Below are 20275 nucleotides of genomic sequence, written 5' to 3' on the forward strand. Positions count from 1 at the left end.
GTAGATCCCAGCAATAAGTCGGCGCCCGTAACACTCCCAAGGAATAAGCAGCCGCCACGCATGTCGGGAATTGTAGGCTGTCAAGAGACAAACACAGGAACCATTGGGTGGGGTTATTGTCCTAACTCTGGATAGGCCCAGGGCCCCACCACCTTCTGGGAATTGTAGTTCAGAAGCCTGCATTCCAGAAGACTTTTTATGGGGCCTAATTGGCGAAGCACCAGGAAAAGAAGGCATTTGATTTCGGGAGGTGGTAGTACTGTTGTCAGTGGGGCCTTTGAGTCTAGATGTTCCTAACCTTTTCTGTGTGTGCCATAGCAACCTGGTGAAGACCCGGGACCGCCCCCCCCCGCCCCCCCCCTCCCCGCCACCGGCCCCCGCAATAGTATTTTTTTTTAAGTATTTATTTATATATTTTTGGCCACATGTGGAATCTTAGTTTCCTGAACAGGGATTGAACCTGTGCCCCCTGCACTGGATGCAGAGTACTAATCACTGGACCACCTGGGAGGTCCCTCAGATTGTTTATAAATAGAATAAATCAAAGAATTATAAAGAAAATATTTTATGTTGATATACAATTATCAAAATATTAATAAATTTAGTTCAGTTCAGTCGCTCAGTCGTGTCTGACTCTTTGCCACCCCACGGACAGCAGCACGCCAGGCTTCCCTGTGATGAGTATAAATATTGAGACATCTGTAACAAACTGTAAGGTATAAAATATTGTGGTTTCATATAGGTATTGCTAATAATAGTGTTGTTTCCCAGTGCTAACTGAAATACTCAATTTCAGTTGTGGTTAAAGATAACTTTTTCTGTTCTCATCCATATTCACAGACCTCTTACTGGGAGTCTATTGACCAAAGGTTAAGAACTTCAAGGCTAGTCCACAGTACCTAAGCACGGAACTTCTTCCTAACAGCCTCAGCCGGCGGAATAGGCAGTTGTCCAGTACTCCATCAGTGGGATATGTGGTGGTATGGGGTATGTGCTTCAAGGAGGCATGGCCCCTTCATTTATCTTAATAATTATCCCACTGGAGCTTTAAAACCCCCGCTGATCCCTTTGTACATTTAACGGGGATATTATGTGCTGTAAAGTACATAAAAAAGTTAACTCAGTTATGTCTAAAAGGGCAGGCTATAGAATATCAAGAGGTCACGAAAGCAGATAATGACACTACTGAACAGGTAATACATAAAGATGATAATTGCCAATTAAGTCTTAGTCTCACCACTTGGGGGAGTCCCATGACCAGATCTCTGGAGAATGGAGATAATCAACTCTATTTGATTAATCTTTATTTCCATGTGGAGATAAGAAACTAGGATTGTCAGATCTTTTGATTTTTTTTTTTTTTAAGGGAAGCGAAAAAGTGGACTTTTTATGACAGTTTCTATTGTGGTCAGCTAACATAAATTTTAACTGTGTGGGCCAAATAAAATTCATCTGCAGTAACTGTGGGTTATTAATTTGTGAGCCTCTGATTATTCCAGCAGCACCTTACAGAGGCTATGCACAAAAATAGGTCGTCTCTAAATATACTTACAGATGATGGCAAAAAACTGCACATACGGATAACAACCTTAACGCATCCAAAGGCAAGGGCACTAAATGGTATAAAGGACCTCAATTGCAGGACAACATAAAGGTTTTTGTCCTGCTCCTGGTGCAAATCAGGGAGCAAACACCTTTCAGAATGTAGGGGAGGACGCAAGGTTCAACTACGGTGGGAGTACCTAATCCACGACAAAAGGCCAAGTTCTCTTCAGAAGATTTTATTTCAAAATAAAGCAAAATTTCCACCCACATAATGTTTCCAAAGGGTAAAAAAAAAAAAAAAAAAAAAAGACAAAAAAAGACAGTGTTTTGCCTCTTTCTACTCTTCAAAGAGAGCATGGCAGTGCAAATATCTCTAAAATGCCTCTGTTTAATTCTCAGAAGCTAAGTCCAGTCACTGAAAATGCTCCTCCATTTTCAGCTGAGGTGAGGCTTGTTAGGAAACCTCTGTAACAGCTTATTCAACTTCCTGGGAGGTAAACTCCCCAACTCTCCCAGATCCTCCTGGATTGATCTCATTTTTCGGGCTGCCTGAAAACACAGAACAAAAATTAAAATGACAGCTCTGAAGTTGGCCCTGACCTAAGCTAATAGTTCTCACACAACCCAAATTACGCTAAGGTGTTAACCAGCCTGGAGATCTGTGTCATCTTCCCAGTTCCCTTTCATTCATAGGACTTGGGATCCACGAATGATTGTAAAATCTGAATTATACAATTTAGTATACAATTCCCAGTCGGCAATTTAGTCTGGAAACTAAACAATCTGTCCTTTACTGTCTCTAGTTTAAACAATAATGTCTATTTGAAAAGCAATTTAAACTTTAAAAAGTGGCTTTCCCATGCATGTCTTCACTTGATAAAAAAAAATTCTATAAAACGAATATTAATTATTAACCTCATTTTGCACCCGGTAAAGCTGAAAGCAATGAAACAAATCTCTCAGCATCACAGCGATTTCAAAACAGTAACCTTTCCCACTCTGGCGTGATCAAGTAGCTTCCAAAAATCTCCTCTCCCTTTCAGAATGAGAGGGACTTTCTTATCACCAAGCAAGAGCAGAAAGAACCACTACTGTATGCCCCCTATTTTCCTCTCAAAAGGGCACCCCAGAAGCCTCCTGTCACCTCAGCCCTCGAAGCACAATCGAAGAAGTCGCGGATCTCTTTTTTGCACGCTTCGTCGCGGAATTCATTCTGCTTCCAGCAAGCCATCATTATCGACATCTCCGTGATACAGGTCGCCTCTGGAGGAGCAGAACGGGAGGATCCTCAGTCACAAAGAAACCCTTACTTTCCGACCCTCCCACCCAGTAGCCTTCGGCACTATTCCAGCTTCCGCTCTGGGGCCTCCAAGGCTGAGGACTCACCGCCCTTCTCCCGGCGCCGTTCCCCGACATGGTTAGCTAGGATGAGAGGCTTATTGGGCTTCAGTATAGGCTTCCGCGGATTCCCAAGCCGTGCTAGCCGACCTCGGAGGCTTGGCGTCGCCATTGCACACGGAGCTCCCGGCAGGCTCTGCGGCGCCGTGCGTGACCCTGCGTGACCCCTACGAGCCGGATAAGGTTCGGCTGCAACCCACCCACCTCCTGCCCCGGGATGCTCTTCTTTCTTTTCTTGGCGGGGTCGCCTTGATTCCGGTTTCGGACCCTGGCTGGTGTAGACACTTGTGCAGGTTAGGAGGAGAATCTTTGGGGCTGTTTTGTGGGTCCACGCTGACTTTTGTGAGCTCTGGGCCCTGAAGTCTTGGGCAGTACTGGGCCAGGAACACCCAGGAAAGAGCCCAAGTTTCGGGTGGTAAAGTCTGCATTAGAGAGTGATTGACATAGGCAAGGACAGAGAGGATGGGAGCGGATCAAAATGTGAGACTTTAAGGTGCTAACTTGGGAATGATTTAATTTTAATAAACCTTAAAGAACTGTTGGTTTTGATTACCTTTAGAGCCACTTCGAAGCCGTGAAGAAAAATAGATTCATTTATTTGAACAGCTGCTGCGGCTTAAAGAATCGTTTTTGTAGGAGACAGGCCTACTAAAAGGCCTGACAAAAGAATTAAACAATCTTGCTGAGAGGACATGACTCAGTATGTGATTCCTGAAGGAATCCAAGAAGGAACAGAAAACATCTTGAAAGCAGGATGGACACCTGGGGTTGGAAAGCCATCAACAGACTGTTCCTATCCTTGGTGCCTGGGAGGCACATAAAGATTACCTGGGTCTCTGTCCTTGAGGCAGAAAAACAGGGATACAAAAATATTAAATGTTAACTGCACAGGATTATCATTGAAGGCCACCTGACCTGCTATGCTCATGTAAACACGTACAAGGAAGTCTCAAAAAGTATAATAAAGCAGACTTGAAATCAGTTTGGGCGCCTTCACCTCGTGGGGGTGTTGGTTCCCTTTCTTGAGTGTTTCTCATTCTTTTGCCACGGTGGCGCTTTGGGGAACCCGTGCTGTCGAGCTGGACTAGACAAGTGGCGCCCCAACAGGGACCTGAAAGGGAAACCAGCTTTCGGAGCTTCTCCTTAGGAGGCAAGGAACGCAGGGAATTCCGACCGAAGAGGTGGACGTGGAAAGTACCTGGTGAGTACACCCCATGGATAATTCAATCAGAGTAACAATGAGGCATGGGTTGCCATTTCCTTTTCCAGAAAATCTTCCCGACCTAGGGATCAAACCCTGATCTCCCGCATTGTGGGCAGACGCTTTACCGTCTGAGCCACAAGGGAAGCCCTAAGCATATATGCAAGTCTTTTTTTTTTTTTTTTAGAGAACTCCATGATTTAATCAGCGATAAATACATAAGTACATAATTCGAAAATCCAAACCTCCGACCTATATGCAAGTCTTAAAAGACTTTGTTGAAAAGCTTGGGAGTGCAAGTTTCTCATTCTGCTTTAAAAGACTTACTTTCTGCTATTGAAAAACATTGCTATTGACTTGATCCAGATAGAGGGACTTTAAGGTATAAAGAATAGCAAGAAGTTATGCGTTGCCTATGCAGAGCTTATCATAGTGGGGTATCATAGTGGGGAATGTAGTCCTTTGCCTGGTCACTGGGAAATCTTATTAGCACTGCGCTAGGACCTTTACATTCAGAAGCCTCTGATTCTGAAAATTCTGTAGAGACAACACATGAACAATCAGAGAATGAATCTTGTTTATATGAGAATAGTGATTCTGAAGGGGGAAAAGCACCTCTGTGCCCCAAATGAAAAGAGCGAAAGAAAATAAAATCATGTGGGAATAATGATCATTTTCCCATGGTTAATGTGGCTCATCCTTCAGCACCCTTAACAGAGCCACCCCCTTTAGATCTGCAGACTCCGTGGGATGACGGCATTTTGAACCTCATCTGACAGTGCCCAACCATATTTCTCCCTTTCAAAGGGGAATTAGACAGGCACAACTACAAGGGGATGAAGATGCCCTAGCCCTCCCTGTGGTGGTCACTCAGGTTTCCCCTGGTCCACAGTATCCACAAGGTGCTATTACTTATGATTATCACCCTCTGCCTTTTAAGACAGTCAAAGAGATAAAACAAGCGTGTACACAATATGGTACTAACTCTCCATATACTGTGGGTTTAATTCAAGGACTTTCACAAGCTGAAAGGCTGATCCCTTTTGACTGAGATACGGTTGCAAGAACTTGTTTTTCATCCTCTGAATTTTTACAATTTAAAACCTGGTGGAAAGATGAAACAAATCAACAAGCTCATAAAAATGCTGCTTCAAATCCACCTATTAACATTTCCTTGGAGCAGCTGATGGGGTCAGGAGGATATTTTGGAATACAGGCTCAATTACAATTTGACGATCAGGTCCTCTCCCAAGTACGATTTGTATGTTTAAGAGCTTGGGAAAAACTTAATCCTCCTGGACATACTACTCCATCATTTACACAAGTTAGACAGTCTAATGGAGACACTTATGTTGACTTTATAGCCAGACTTCGAAAAAATTTAATGAGCTCGGTATCTCACCCTAATCTAAGGGACATGCTTTTACAGCTGTTGGCTTATGACAATGCTAACTCTGAATGCCAAAAGGCTCTCCAACCTTTAAAAGCTCAGGAAAGCAACTTGGAAGATTATATAAAGGCGTGTCATGATACTGGATCAGAACCCTATAAGATGCAGTTACTGGCACAGGCCCTTTCAAAAGGAAAAAAGGACAATAAAATTAAATGTCATGGATGCAGAAAACTGGGACAAATGAAAAAAGATTGTAAAATAAATAATAATGATCGAAAAGGGGAAGCTAAAGCCCCTGGATTATGTTCTAAATTTCAAAAAGGAAATCACTGGGCTAATCAACGCCATTCCAAATTTCATAAAGACGGGACTCCTCTGTTGGGAAACACCTTTCTGGGCCGAGCTAGGGGCTCCCAAAACAATCCGTGTTCATGGAATGCAGTCCCATTCACATATCCCACTCAAATATTAGAAAACAATCAATCTATGATTTACTCCCAACAACCTCGGGCAATGGCAACCCACTCCAGTGCTCTTGCCTGGAGAATCCCATGGATGGAGGAGCCTGGTAGGCTACAGTCCATGGGGTCGCTAAGAGTCAGACACGACTGAGCGACTTCACTTTCACTTTTCACTTTCATGCATTAGAGAAGGAAATGGCAACCCACTCCAGTATTCTTGCCTGGAGAATCCCAGGGACAGAGGAGCCTGTTGGACAGCCGTCTATGGGGTCGCACAGACACGATTGACGTGACTTAGCAGTAGCAGTAACCTCGGGCAGCGCAGCAATAGATATTCCTGCCCTAGATAATCAATTATTGATGCCATCTATGAGAGTATGTAAAATTCCTATAGGAATATGGGGTCCTCTTCCAAAAAATACTGTTGGACTTATGATTGGTAGAAGTAGTCTAACTATAAAGGGCATTCAAGTACAAATTGGAATCATTGAAGACTTTGAAAGGGAAATTCATGTTATGATGAGTGCTAATATTCCATATCAAATAAATAAGGGAGAGTGAATTACACAACTCCCTTCTGTTGCCTTACATAAAGATTAATCCCCTAGAAAAAGAGAAGGAGGATTTGGAAGTACGGGAAAACAAGTATATTGGCAGACCTATGTTACTGATGAGAGACCAAAACTAGATACAGAAATAATGGGAAAGAGATTTTCTGGGCTCATGGATACAGGAGCTGATGTTTCAATAATAGCTATAAAACATTGACCTCATTCCTGGCCATTAAATCAGTTCCTACTGTTATAACAGGAATAGGGACTATGAATATCTGTCAAAGCTCTCAAACAATGCTCTGTAAAGGCCCAGAACAACAAACTGCCACTTTGCAACCTCTGGTTGCAGATATTCCAATCAATTTTGGGGGACGAGATTTATTAATGCAATGGGGAGCATATGTAACCATACCCACTATATCCCCACAAGCTAAACAAATTATGGCCAATATGGTGTATAACCCTTTCCAAAATCCAAATTTATCAGAGGGGCCACTGCTTCAAAAAAGACTGCATTAAAACTGACTTGGCTTTCAGAAAAACCCATATAGATGGAGCAGTAGCCCTTAACCAGAGAAAAATTGGAAGCATTATATGAGCTAATACTAGAACATAAAGAGCAAGGACATATAATTGAATCTACTAGCCCCTGGAACTCCCTAGTTTTTGTTGTAAAAAAGAAATCAGGTAAATGGAGAATATTAACAGACCTAAGAAAAATTAATGCTGTAATGGAACCCATGGGAGCCTTACGGTCAGGTATTCTCTTACCATCTATGATTCCTAAAAAATGACATCTTACAATAATATACTTAAAAGATTGTTTTTTTACTGTTTCTTTAGATCTTTCTGATGCTCCTAAGTTTGCTTTTACTGTCCTAGCATTAATACCAGTCAGAGATATCAATGGACTGTCTTACTTCAAGGATGATGAATAGTCCTGCTGCTGCTGCTGCTGCTAAGTCACTTCAGTCGTGTCCGACTCTGTGTGATCCCATAGATGGCAGCCCACCAGGCTCCCCCATCCCTGGGATTCTCCAGGCAAAAACACTGGAGTGGGTTGCCATTTCCTTCTCCAATGAAAGGACCTTAATGAAAGTCCTACTTTATGTCACATTTTTATTAATCAGCCCTTATCTATCATTAGACAAAAATATCCCCAGGCTTATGTTATACATTATATGGATGATATTTTATTGGCTTATCCAGATAATCAGTTATTGCACCATATATTTTTAGACACTCAAAATATATTGAAAGAATTCGGCTTAATAATTGCTCCTGATAAAATATAGAAAATAATTATTTGGGATACATTCTTAATCATCATACAGTATCCTCTCAAAAGATACAAATTAGAACTGATCACCTTAATACTCTGAATGACTTGCAAAAATTATTAGGAGATACTAATTGGTTATGACCTACACTGCTGCTGCTGCTGCTGCTGCTAAGTAGCTTCAGTCGTGTCCGACTCTGTGCGACCCCATAGACGGCAGCCCACCAGGCTCCGCCGTCCCTGGGATTCTCCAGGCAAAAACACTGGAGTGGGTTGCCATTTCCTTCTCCAGTGCATGAAAGTGAAAAGTGAAAGTGAAGTCTCTCAGTCATGTCCGACTCTTCGCGACCCCATGGACTGCAGCCTACCAGGCTTCTCTGTCCATGGGATTTTCTAGGCAAGAGTACTGGAGTGGGGTGCTATCGCCTTCTCCGATGACCTACACTGGTTATCCTTAATTATGCTTTGACAAATTTATTTAATACTCTAAAAGGAGATACAGATCTCAGCAGTCCATGAACACTTAGAGCTGAAGCCAATCGAGAATTACAAGAAATGAATCAAGGCATGCAACAAAAACAGTTATCTCGAATTGATATTCAACAACCTTTAACTGCTTTAATTATGCCTACACCTCATTCTCCTACAGGAATAATATGGAAAAATGAATTTATAATTACAACGGGTATTTTTACCCCATAAACAAACAAAATTATTGACTACCTATGTAGACCTTATTAGTAAATTGATTTTTAAATCGAGGACTCGTATTCAACAAATTTCAGGATATGATCCCAAATATATAATAGTTCCTTTAGCTAAAGGTCAGATAGAATGACTTTTTGCACAAAATATGGAATGGCAGATAGCATTATCTGATTTTATTGGTACAATTGATTGTCACTCTGGGATTTCTTTGGAAGGAATGATGCTAAAGCTGAAACTCCAGTACTTTGGCCACCTGATGCAGAGTTAACTCATTGGAAAAGACTCTGATGCTGGGAGGGATTGGGGGCAGAAGGAGAAGGGGATGACAGAGGATGAGATGGCTGGATGGCATCACTGACTCGATGGACGTGAGTCTGAGTGAACTCAGGGAGTTGGTGATGGACAGGGAGGCCTGGTGTGCTGCAATTCATGGGGTCGAAAAGAGTCGGACACGACTGAGCAACTGATCTGATCTGATCTGATCCATCTTCTAAATTAATTTTCTTAAAAAACATGTTTTTAAATTGCCTAGAATAACTAAAACAAAACCTATTGAGTGTGCTCCTATCTTTTTTACAGATGCAAATAAAGAATGTAAGGATGGATATTGTGGTCCAACCACCAAAATTTGGCAATCATCATATTCATCAATACAACAAGCTGAAGTAGATGCCATAATTACTGTCCTGTCAGACATTGTAATACCCATTAATATCATTTCAGATTCTCAATATGCTGTTAAGGTAAGTTTCCAGATAGAAACTATTCATATTCCTGTCTCGGACCTTCCCATTCATCAGTTATTTTTGAAATTACAAGATATAGTTAGGGATCGACAATTTCCATTTCATATTACTCATACCCGCTCTCATTCTCAATTACCAGAACCTTTATCAGAAGGTAATGACCAGATTGATGTTAAATTAACTACATTCCTTACTCCCACTTAGTTTCATGCTTTAACTTACATTAACGTCAGAGGATTACAATATTGATTTCAGTTATCCCGACAACAAGCTAAAAATATTGTTTCTCAGTGCCCTACCTGTCAGACTTCCACAATAGTGCCCATAAATCAGTGCCCGTAAATCCTTGTGGATTATATCCTAATGACTTACGGCAAACTGATGTTACTCATATGCCCTGTTTTGGTAATTTAGGTTTAATACATGTTTCCATTGACACATATTCTGGAATGATTTTTGCTTCAGTTCATAATGGAGAGTCAACTGTTCAATGTATCCCTCACTTACGACAAGCTCTTGCCTATATGGGCCTACCAAAAACTATAAAAACTGACAATGGGCCTTCTTATAAAAGTCATATCTTTCAAAAATTTTTAGCTGACTGGTCTATTAAACATATTACAGGCATTCCTTATAATCCTCAAGGACAAGCCATCATCAAACATGCCCACCGAACTTTAAAACTTATACTACAGAAACAAAAAGGGGGAGGACAGTATGGCTTGGGACCTGTTTCCCCTAAGGATAAAATAGCTTTAGCTCTTTTTACTCTAAATTTTTTGGACATAAGAGGGCTATATGAGAAACCAGCAGCTGAGGTTCACTGGAACTTTTCACAACAGACTAAAGATACTTCCCTTAAAGTTTCTCCCTTACAGGAGGTTTGGCAAAAACTATTGTGGAAAGAGGACAGGGAATGGAAGCTGGATATCATGCTTAAACAAGGAAGAGGGTATGCTCTTACCTTAATAGAGGAAAATGAACACCGATGGATCCTGAGGAGGAGAATCTGGTATTGGAAAGAAAAAAACATGATTTGATATAGACCCACCCTCCAGACTTCTGACGCATGCCATGCTGCACCTTACGTTAGAACTTGGGCCTGCCAAGACCAAGCGAACGTGAACTGCCACAATACCCACTTGGGGGCAGAAAAGTTATCACAGGAAGCTGAGAGCCTAGTTCATCATCATGGCCTTTCAAAAACATCTGCCAATCTACTACTGGCTATGGTAACCCTTATCACAATGTCAGTAAGTGTTCAGGCTGATCCAGTCATCATTATTGGGCATATATTCTCAATCCTCCTTTATTAAGACCCATTACATAGGAAGATTCAGTATTCCCATATTTGTCAATGATTCAGCCTGGCTTCCTGGTCCTTATGATCCAAGCCTTCCTTTAAAAGAGGAAGAAGAAGGACAATCTCTAAAAAATTATACAGTAAGAACAGACAGCACATCCATTTGTATAGGATTTGGAGAATTCTGTTTAAAGACGGGATTCTGGGGATGGCTTTCTATTGTAGAAAAGCCTGGAGAGAATAAGAACACTTTTTTCTTATTAACAGCACTTACTTTTAAAGAAAGAGAAAATTCCACCATACATTATCGTCCTCCTAATCTCCCAGGCTATGCTTTTAAGAATAGGACATGGTATGGATGGAGGACTGGATCCAGTGGAAAAATGGTAGAGGGTCTGAAGGTCATCTGTTACTAAATACTCCTGAGGGACAGATTATAGATTAGGGCCCTAGAGGAACCCCTAAGATTAAAGGAACAAGTATTTCTAGTCCATGGATATATCATAATAACACACTTGGTACATATGGAAATGCATCTTTGATATGGCATGGAGAGGGATTTGCTCCCCCCATTCCTCAACTTATCCATCACCCAGTACATAATGAGATTTGGAAGATACCTATGGCTTTAAAAACCCTTAAGGCTTGGAATGGCCGTTATACTGAATATATCTTAAACGATCCTAAGGCAACTTTTAATTTTATTAAAAATTCTACTCATACTATTCAGGCCTGTGTAAGATTACCTTTTGTGCTTATGTTAGGGCCAGCGATATGTAACATCTCTACTGGTCTCATAAATTGTATAAATCATTCTTTTTATACTTGTTTAAACAATACCATTCCTTTCAATGAATCTTGGCAAAGTATTTATGTTTTAAAAACTTGGACAGGTATTTGGATACCAGTGGATTTACAAAGAGGCTGGCAAGAAAGCCCTACTCTTTATGCCATAGAAGAAATTATAAAAGCAACTTTAAAAAGAACAAAAAGATTTATTGGTATGTTAAATAGCAGCTATTCTGGGAATTATAGCAATAACCACCACTACAGCAGTGTAGCATTGCATCAATCTGTTCAAACTTCATTTTGTACAAGATTGGCATAAGGATGCAGACGTTCTTTGGTCCACTCAACAAAAAATAGATGAAAAATTGGCTTCACAAGTGGCTGGCTTACAACATACTGTTATTTATTAGGAGATCAATTGGTAAGTCTACAAAAACAATTAAGACTAGAGAGTGACTGGAATTACACATCATTCTGTGTGACTGCACATAAATATGTATAATCAATTGACTTTTAACTGGGATAAAGTTAAACGACATTTACTAAATCAAGGAAATATTACATAAGATATACAAGAGTTACAATGTGACATTCTAGACATGTTTAATAAAAAACTTGATGTGATTACTGGCTCTTTGCTTAATGCTATAGCTGATGGATTGTCTTCCTTAAATCCTCTCAAACAAATCAAATCCTATGGTTATGGACTTATAATTAGTTGCAATGTCTTATTCCGTTTTGTCTCTGTATAGTCTGGAGAAGAACACGAAAGCAGCAGCAGCAACAGTTAGCCTTCTTGACTATATTCAGTTATCTACAGAAACAAAAAGGGGGAGATGTAGGAGACAGGCCTACTAAAAGGCCTGACAAAAGAATTAAACAATCTTGCTGAGAGGACATGACTCAGTATGTGACTCGTGAAGGAATCCAGGAAGGAACAGCAAACATCTTGAAAGCAGGATGGATACCTGGGATGGAAAGCCGGCAGCAGACTGTTCCTGTCCTTGGTGCCTGGGCGGCACACAGAGACTACCTGGGTCTCTGTCCTTGAGGCAGAAAAACAGGGATACAAAAATACTAAATGTTAACTGCACAGGATTATCATTGAAGGCCACCTGGCCTGCTATGCTCACATAAACACATACAAGCAAGTCTCAAAAAGTATAATAAAGCAGACTTGAGATCAGCTTGGACGCCTTCACCTCGTGGGGGTGTTCATCCCGATCCCCGCTGTAACTTTGAGTGTTTCTCACTCTTCTGCCACGGCGGCAGTTTGGGGAACCTGTGCTGTCGAGCTGGACACAACAGTTCTCATTTGTAGTGATCTCATTGGATAGGGTGAGGTTTAAGCACTTTCTCACATTCATTGTTTTATTTAATCTTCTCGCCAATCCTGCTAAGATACTTTGCAGTATCATCTCTATTTATACACTTGGCCCTTGGATTGTAATGCCTAGCTTTAACTAGACTTGGTTCTAAGTGACCTCTTCTACCCCCTGCCCCTCTGAAGTGACTTAGCTGTTTACAAAACTCAGTCCAAAGATGTACCACTGATGCTCAAGGCATTTACACATGATCTCCAAGAAATGTTTCTGGTAATGAAAGGATAACTTGGACAGTCTTATAGTTCATAAGATGATTACTTTGGAGGAGCAGTTTTTATTTGGTTATGTAAATTGAGTGTGCGCTAATCACTTGTCACATATTTAGAATCGTCCCATTTATCTCCGCATGACTGGCTCTTTTTGTTCTGTTGAGTCTCACTTGATGTCAAAGAGGAGTTCCCTGACTTCCATGCTAAACCACCATCAACATGTTTTATTTTCTTCATAGTATCTATCATACTCTGGATTATCTTATTCATTTATTGTTTGTTTACGGCTTTAACCCCAACACCCACTTAAAATGTACACATAATGAGAGAAGGGACCTTGTCAATCTTGCTCAGTGCCATATCCCAAGGCCTAGAGTAATGCCAATACATATTTGTTAAATGAACAAATGTTTGAAATATTTTTGCAAGTCTCCAACTTTACCATGTTCACCCCAGAAATAAAATCAAGCAGAAGACACTGTTTAAAAAGAAGCCATTTATTAATACAAAATTAAACCTGAGATAATAGAAAATAGCAACTCTTGGGAATTATAAAGGCATCAGCCCCATGCTCCACCCCCACTCCAGCAACACAAAGTTGATTCCTATTGGACACTTCTACCACTAATAACCTCAAGCCTGCTGCGGTATACAGAGCAGGCTGGGCCCCAAACCACAGAAAATTCACATTGCTGAGAAAGTGAAGCCTTTAGTTGGAGAGCCATGTGGCTACTTCTGGTTCTGCTTTCCCTTGTGGAAAGGTAGCACCTGGCTTACCCTGCTCTTTTGTGAATACTTTTGTGGTAAGAGGAATAAAGAAAGTCTCCGAAGCACTGACTACAAACCAGGGATGAGTCTCCACAATCATTCATAAACAACTGGCCTACTTTGTACATAAAAGTGCTAAGGTAATGCCAGTTGAACTGGTGTAATTAAACAGGAGAAGTAAGAATGATTCTACACCTTGCATAACCATTGCCTACCCATTTTATTGCACATAATGAAATTTGAGTCCTAACCTTAGTTTGCACTTGGTAATACTGTATTTTGTATACAATATAAACTGGTGTCTGCATTTAAATAGCTTGCACGCTTAGAAGTCTGAGTCCTGAATTTGGCTTTTGTAAGAGTCCGTACTATATCAAATTTTAACATTAAGTATTTCAAAGGTCTGTCTTGTTCTTTTCTGCAAAAGTCTAAACAGAAAACTTTCTATACTGTTATGAAGGGCCCTTTTTTTTCTTGGCTGCTCCTTGGGGCATGTGGGAACTTAGTTCGGGACCAGGGAATTAAGGATCAAACTTACCCCGCTGCATTGGAAGGCAGAGTCTTAAACACTGGACTGCTAAGGAAGTCCTGAAGGGCATTTTTTTTTAAATAAAATGAAAATAGGGAGTTCCCTGGTGGTCCAGTGGTTGGGACTCTGCTCTTTCACTGCCACGGGCCCAGATTCAGTCCCAGGTCAGGGAACTGAGGTCCCACAAGCTGTATGACACAAAAAAAGAAAAAAAGAATCACCCTGGCAGTGAAATCCAGCCTAAATTATAACTTTGGTTGGCTACATCTTCAAAGGTCACAATAAAGGGGCCCTAGTGGAAGCATCATATATGTATATATGAGAGTGGAAATCCAACTGCGACCCCATGAACTATACACAGTCCATGGAATTCTCTAGGCCAGAATACTGGAGTGGGTAACCTTTCCCTTCTCCAGGGGATTTTCCCGACCCAGGGATCAAACCCAGGTCTCCCACATTGCAGGCGGATCCTTTACCAGCTGAGCCTCAAGGGAAGCCCAATATATATATGAACACCCCACATATATAAATGTTTATTGTGAGATCTGTTGCAACATTTCCATTTTGTGGGATATTATATAGTTTCATGTCAGCCAAAAATTATAAAGTCTCTGATCTATACCCCATTCAAAGCAAGTGCCATTATGTTTTAAAATAAACACTTGATGTTAGCTTTGATGTAAATAGCTAGATTTTTTTAATTTAAAAACAAACTGGTATATCACACATAGAACAGCTTAGCAGGCTGTTCAAAATATTAAAAACAAAACCTTATAGAAACCCAAGGTCCTATTATACATAGTCTATACTGAAGTCATAAGCATCATCTTCCTCTTCAGTCTTTACAACCACATATATGTCTGTAAATAATGTGTGTATATACACATGCATACACACTAAACCAGATATATTGATAAGCTATGGGAGTTCTCTAGTGATAATTCATTAATACATTACAACCAGTGTAGTTCTAAGATCCAAGGTGTTCTTGTTCCACTGCCCCAGAAAAAGCAGATGATCTCCCTCTCCATTAAGCTGTATGTTTAAACCACAGTAGTAGAAGTGTTTGGCTACCTCCCCAAATCTAACAGCTTTTTATTTAGCCAGCCACTCATGATGGCTTAAATGGTCTTGCTTCATCTCTCATTCCCTTGGGTTTAGGGCCTTAGATGGACTTCATCAAAATGTGGCCTCGGTAAGTGCTATAAAGTTATGTACTGTAACAGTAATAGAATGGATGAAGTTGGAATGTTTATCCCACTTAAAAGTGCCACAGAATATGAGATAATATGAGATAATTACTAGAGCTATATTGCTGGGCTGATTCTTCCTCCATAATTTTCATGAGTTTTTGGGGGAAATGGACTTTTGTAGCATATAAAGATAATAAAATAGAAGAATTCATTAGGCAGACAGAAAAAGACCAAAGACCTATAACAATTTGTGCTTTGATTCACATTGACCTATTTTAACCTTTTGAAATGATGATAACTTTTTCTGCTATCATTTGCAGCCTGAGTCTCCATCTCTAAAATAGAGCAGGATGATTCCTTAAGTTGACGTGATATTTATTAGCCTCTGAATTTTGATATTCATGAGGTGAGAAGGAATTTCAGATATGCCCTAGATATGAAGCAAATCAGCACTAAGAAAAGGTGTCCAATCTCTAGCCAGTTTAATGCAGGTGGGAATAAGTGTGGGAATGGTGGTAAGGCTACTCCATCTCCAACAGAAATTGTGGAAAACCAGGCAAGAAAAGCCACTCAAAAAAGCTGACATGAAAGGCAAAGTAAGTGATATAAAAAAATTACAACTCCAGAGAGCCAGAATACAACCCACCAGGAGTTTTGCTTCACCACCAACATAAATAGTTTATAAAGCAAGAGATAGGAATAGAAATTAGGAAAAGGTATTGAATAATAGTGGTTTATGAGGTGGATGAAACTGGAGCCGATTATACAGAGTGAAGTAAGCCAGAAAGAAAAACACCAGTACAGTATACTAACGCATATATATGGAATTTAGAAAGATGGTAATGATAACCCTGTATGCGAGACAGCAAGAGACACAGACCTATAGAACAGTCTCTTGGACTCTGTGGGAGAGGGAGAGGGTGGGATGATTTGGGAGAATGGCATTGAAACATGTATAATATCATATAAGAAACGAATCGCCAGTCCAGGTTCGATGCAGGATACAGGATGCCCGGGGCTGGTGCACTGGGATGACCCAGAGGGATGGTACGGGGAGGGAGGTGGGAGGGGGGTTCAGGACTGGGGACACGTGTACACCCATGGCGGATTCATGTTGATGTATGGTAAAACCAATGCAATATTGTAAAGTAATTAGCCTCCAATTAAATAAATTTAAATTTAAAAAAAATAATGAGCAGTTTAAAGAATACAGGAGAGGTTTTCATACTCTAAACCTGGCCCGTCTTACCTCATTCACAGCCAAGAACTAACATGTCCCAAATCATGACTGAGAGGCTGAAAGAGCTAGAAAAAGAAGGAGTTCTTTAAAAATTCTGTTGATCAGCACCTTGAATCAAATGGGGTGTTTCAGGCTTCTGGTTCCCATTGAATCAAAAACTGGATGCCTCCATCTCTCGTGAGAAGAGGCTCTATTACCATAGGCTGAGACCCTGGCTACATATGATTAGAATAAAATATCAGTGGATATAACTTACTCCTTGGATTCATGGTAAGACAGTGTTCATTAAGGACTTGTGCATTGGATATCCTTCATGTCCCATGGTTGTATAAGGACTTCCATCTCCTTAGCTGTGTCAAGTTAAATACTTGTATGAGCAATTAGAGATTTTGGTTCCTTTTCATGAAGATCTCTGTTAGGTAATCCCAAAATTTCCCCTGAAGTGTCTCATTGTTGTGGATCATGGCAGTGAGAGCTTCCCCCTGGTCCAGACCTTGCCAATAATCTTGGAGCCACATCTCCTTCCAGCTGAAACATCAAAATGAGAGTTGGATTATGGAGCCTCAGTACAACTAGGAATCCTACCTTTCTCCCAATGGCCAAAGACATCTTCAGCAGATACATTGATTTCTGGTTAGGACCAAGGATCTGCTTTGAGGGAAGGAAATGTGAAGTAAATCCAGTACTAATCTAAGTGACAGGCAGTGAGCCAAAAACACAAATTCATTATCCAAGCCCCCCTACACACATACACATATCCCAGTGAGTTAAATTTCCTGACTTGCCTGCTCTTGGTCTCCAAATGTGGAGGGAATTAAGAGGTAGGCAGAGCAGGGGCCAAACTATGGAAACAGTAATCTTCCTAAGAAAAGCAAGTGAGTGTATTTAGATGGTTACTTTTTATGTTACACCTGTTTCAGTAATCAAGAAGTGCAAGAGTATCCAGTGTCTAGTATCCAGTATTTAGATGGTTACTTTTTATGTTACACCTGTTTCAGTAATCAAGAAGTGCGAAAGTATCCAGTGTGTAGATGAGCCATAACGTGAATGTTTCTCTTTTTTTAATGTTACACTTTTCTTCTGATAAATCATAATATGTTCTGCACAAACTAGATACAAATTACCTGATGTAAATTACTGGATACAAATCCACTCCACTCCCAGGACCAAACTGTGCCAGCCCTCTGCCGCCATCCACTGTCCACGGTGATCTCTGCAGGTCATTCTAGCAGTCTCTCTCAAACATTATCTCACCGCTCCCCTAACAGCTGTGGTTTGCTGCAAATGGCTTCAACGTTTTTATAACCCATCTCCTATGCTGACCTTGTTTCCAATGCCACCACCTTCTGCTGCCTACTTCAGTAGCCTCCTCACTTCCCTTCTAATCCACATTGGCCACAATCATTAATCATCTTTTGAAAGCATCCCTTCTATTCTGTCTAGGACAAACATAATTTATCATCCAAATCAGGGTAATTTTAAGAGTCAAAGGAGATGCTGTTAATAGTTAGACCAAGTTAACAGGCATAAACCCTGATTACTGCAGGCAAACCTCCCTGGAAACACTAATGTATTTCTCATCCACAGCCCCACCATGTTGAAGATGCTCAATAAACAGCTGATTTTCAGGACAGTCCAGCTCCAGGGCCTGGTATTCAGAATATGTATAACCTGGCCCAACTTTGTCCCTCATCACTTCCCTAAACAGGCCCTCTGCTCTAGTTGAAGCTTTTTTTGAATCACTACTACAAACACCGTTTATAAAAGCTGATTTTCGTATGTTGTTGCCCTCAATTACCTCTCACATTTTCTACTGCTCTTTCGCAATTTGTCTTCTCTTAGATTCTTGATACCTTAAAGGCACAGTGACCTCATGTCATAATTTCCTTATACAACATCCCCTCAGCACCCAGGGCTAGTTTATTGCCTGCAGGAAGCAAGTCTGTAACTCATTTGATTTGATAGCCCCAGGGGACCCCAGCTATCCTTACCTGTCATTCTCAGGAATCTCCTCCACACTGCCAAAGCCAGGTGTGGGCACTGGGCAGTCCATGTGTGAGGGCTGGGCAATATAAGGCTCAGGGACCGGGATGTTCCCAGGAGAGGCTGCGTGGGCCTTCTCGGCATCCAGCCGCGCCAGTTCGTGGTCACAGACAAAACACTCGAAGCCGTTAAGGTAGTTAGGTAGTAAGGGGTCATTCACTCCCCATTCGCGCTGCTTCAAACTATCCAGAAGGAACTGGTTAGTGATGCCCCCAGGTTGCTTGTATGCCAAGTATTTCATATATTCTTCATCATTTTTGTCCAGGAAGTCAATAAACTCTGCCAGCTTCTGCGGCGACTCAAAGTCGTCAATGAGGATGATGGAGTGATTGTTCGGCATCCAGTCCCTCACAGAGGGAGAGCCGCGGTACACGGGCACAGCACCGAGGTGCATGGGGCGCCACAATTTTTCTGTCATGTAGTCGTCGCAGATAGCATTTTCGAGAGCCAAATGGAATTTATAGCGGGACAAGAAGGCCAAGAGCTCTGGATCCTCGGTGGTGGCTGTGGCTGTGTCCCGTAACCGCGGCGCGGGCAGCTCCCGATTCTGCAGGCACTTCCCATAGGAGTCCACCTGAGAGGGGTAGAGCACGGCCATCAAGAGGGTACAGCACGTCGGCCAGGACACCAGGGGTCCCGGTCTCAGCCCCACGCGCCACCCTCCCCTTCCCGCTCCGTCCGGCCCTCACCCACCGGAATGTAGCGCATGAGCTCGCGCACGTAGCGGTCTCGGTCCGCAGGCACGTCGCAGTGGGACTGCAGATAGAGCAGCGGCGCATAGCCGCGGCGGCGCCACTCTGCGCGCTCCTCGAGCGGAGGTGCCGCGCGGCGCAGGTAAGCGATCCCTGGCAGCCACTGCAGCGGCAACGGGTAGTCCGAGTAGCGACTGAAGGTGGAGGTAAGATTGAAGAGGCGGATGCCCGGACCATGGCTCAGCAAGAAGTTGTTGAGGGGCGACTCCTCGTGCAGAAGCGCCCAGCTCTGGTGCGCCAGGCGCGGAAGCGGCGCCTCGGACGCGCGGAAGTCGGTGCCGTAGAAGAGCAGCGCCCGTGTCCGCGAGTCTCCCCGCACCCGTCGGTCTCGGGACGCCACGCACGCCCCGCGCGCGCACTCGATGCGCTCCGAGTCGCCCGGGAAGTGAGGAAACAGCCCCGGGCTCCACCACAGCAGCACCGGCAGGTCCACCGCCTCCTCCCTCCCGGGCCGCGGGGCCCCCGGACTGCGAGCCACCCCCACTGCGCCCAGCGCCGAGGGAGGCCGGAAAACCGCGCCATCCCACGGCTCCGCCCACTCCGCCTCCCCGCCGGTCTTCCCCTCCGCCGCGAGTCCTGGGCCTCTGGTCGCACAGACACCAAGCACTCCCAGGACAGCAAGCACAGACCCCGGGCGGCCGGCCCCCATGTCTACTCTGGCGGCCGACGCCCGCAGCACCGGTCCCCGCCTGGCTCTGAGTAGCGATGGGTCCTACGCCACAGGGGCATGTGGCGCATGCGCGGCTTAGCGGCCAGCTCAGCCGGCCACTTCCCCAGAG

At 42.6% G+C, this 20275-nt stretch overlaps 2 protein-coding genes and 1 long non-coding RNA gene across 4 annotated transcripts; 1 reads left to right on the plus strand and 2 right to left on the minus strand.

Moving 5' to 3' along the window:
• Positions 1 to 1765: 1765 nt before the first annotated feature.
• CHCHD1 (coiled-coil-helix-coiled-coil-helix domain containing 1) lies at positions 1766 to 3092 on the minus strand. The gene is made up of 3 exons (XM_005901509.3): positions 2932 to 3092; positions 2690 to 2808; positions 1766 to 2094 (listed from the first exon to the last, which is right to left on the minus strand). The coding sequence occupies exons 1-3, from the start codon at positions 3053 to 3055 to the stop codon at positions 1981 to 1983; spliced, it is 357 nt and encodes a 118-aa protein (XP_005901571.1). The 5' UTR covers positions 3056 to 3092; the 3' UTR covers positions 1766 to 1980.
• Positions 3093 to 3112: 20 nt separating this feature from the next.
• Positions 3113 to 13304, plus strand: LOC106701123 (uncharacterized). Of its 2 annotated transcripts, XR_001351643.2 has the most exons (4): positions 3113 to 3236; positions 3503 to 4144; positions 9119 to 9282; positions 10150 to 13304. It is a non-coding gene; the product is annotated as an uncharacterized lncRNA (long non-coding RNA). The 2 variants fall into 2 exon arrangements; XR_011463001.1 differs by having other exon boundaries at positions 3156 to 4144.
• Positions 13305 to 13447: 143 nt separating this feature from the next.
• Positions 13448 to 20219, minus strand: FUT11 (fucosyltransferase 11). The gene is made up of 3 exons (XM_070364709.1): positions 19438 to 20219; positions 18693 to 19318; positions 13448 to 17229 (listed from the first exon to the last, which is right to left on the minus strand). The coding sequence occupies exons 1-3, from the start codon at positions 20143 to 20145 to the stop codon at positions 17082 to 17084; spliced, it is 1482 nt and encodes a 493-aa protein (XP_070220810.1). The 5' UTR covers positions 20146 to 20219; the 3' UTR covers positions 13448 to 17081.
• Positions 20220 to 20275: the final 56 nt, after the last annotated feature.

Source organism: Bos mutus, chromosome 28 (genome assembly GCF_027580195.1).
Source record: "Bos mutus isolate GX-2022 chromosome 28, NWIPB_WYAK_1.1, whole genome shotgun sequence".
Taxonomy (NCBI): domain Eukaryota; kingdom Metazoa; phylum Chordata; class Mammalia; order Artiodactyla; family Bovidae; genus Bos; species Bos mutus.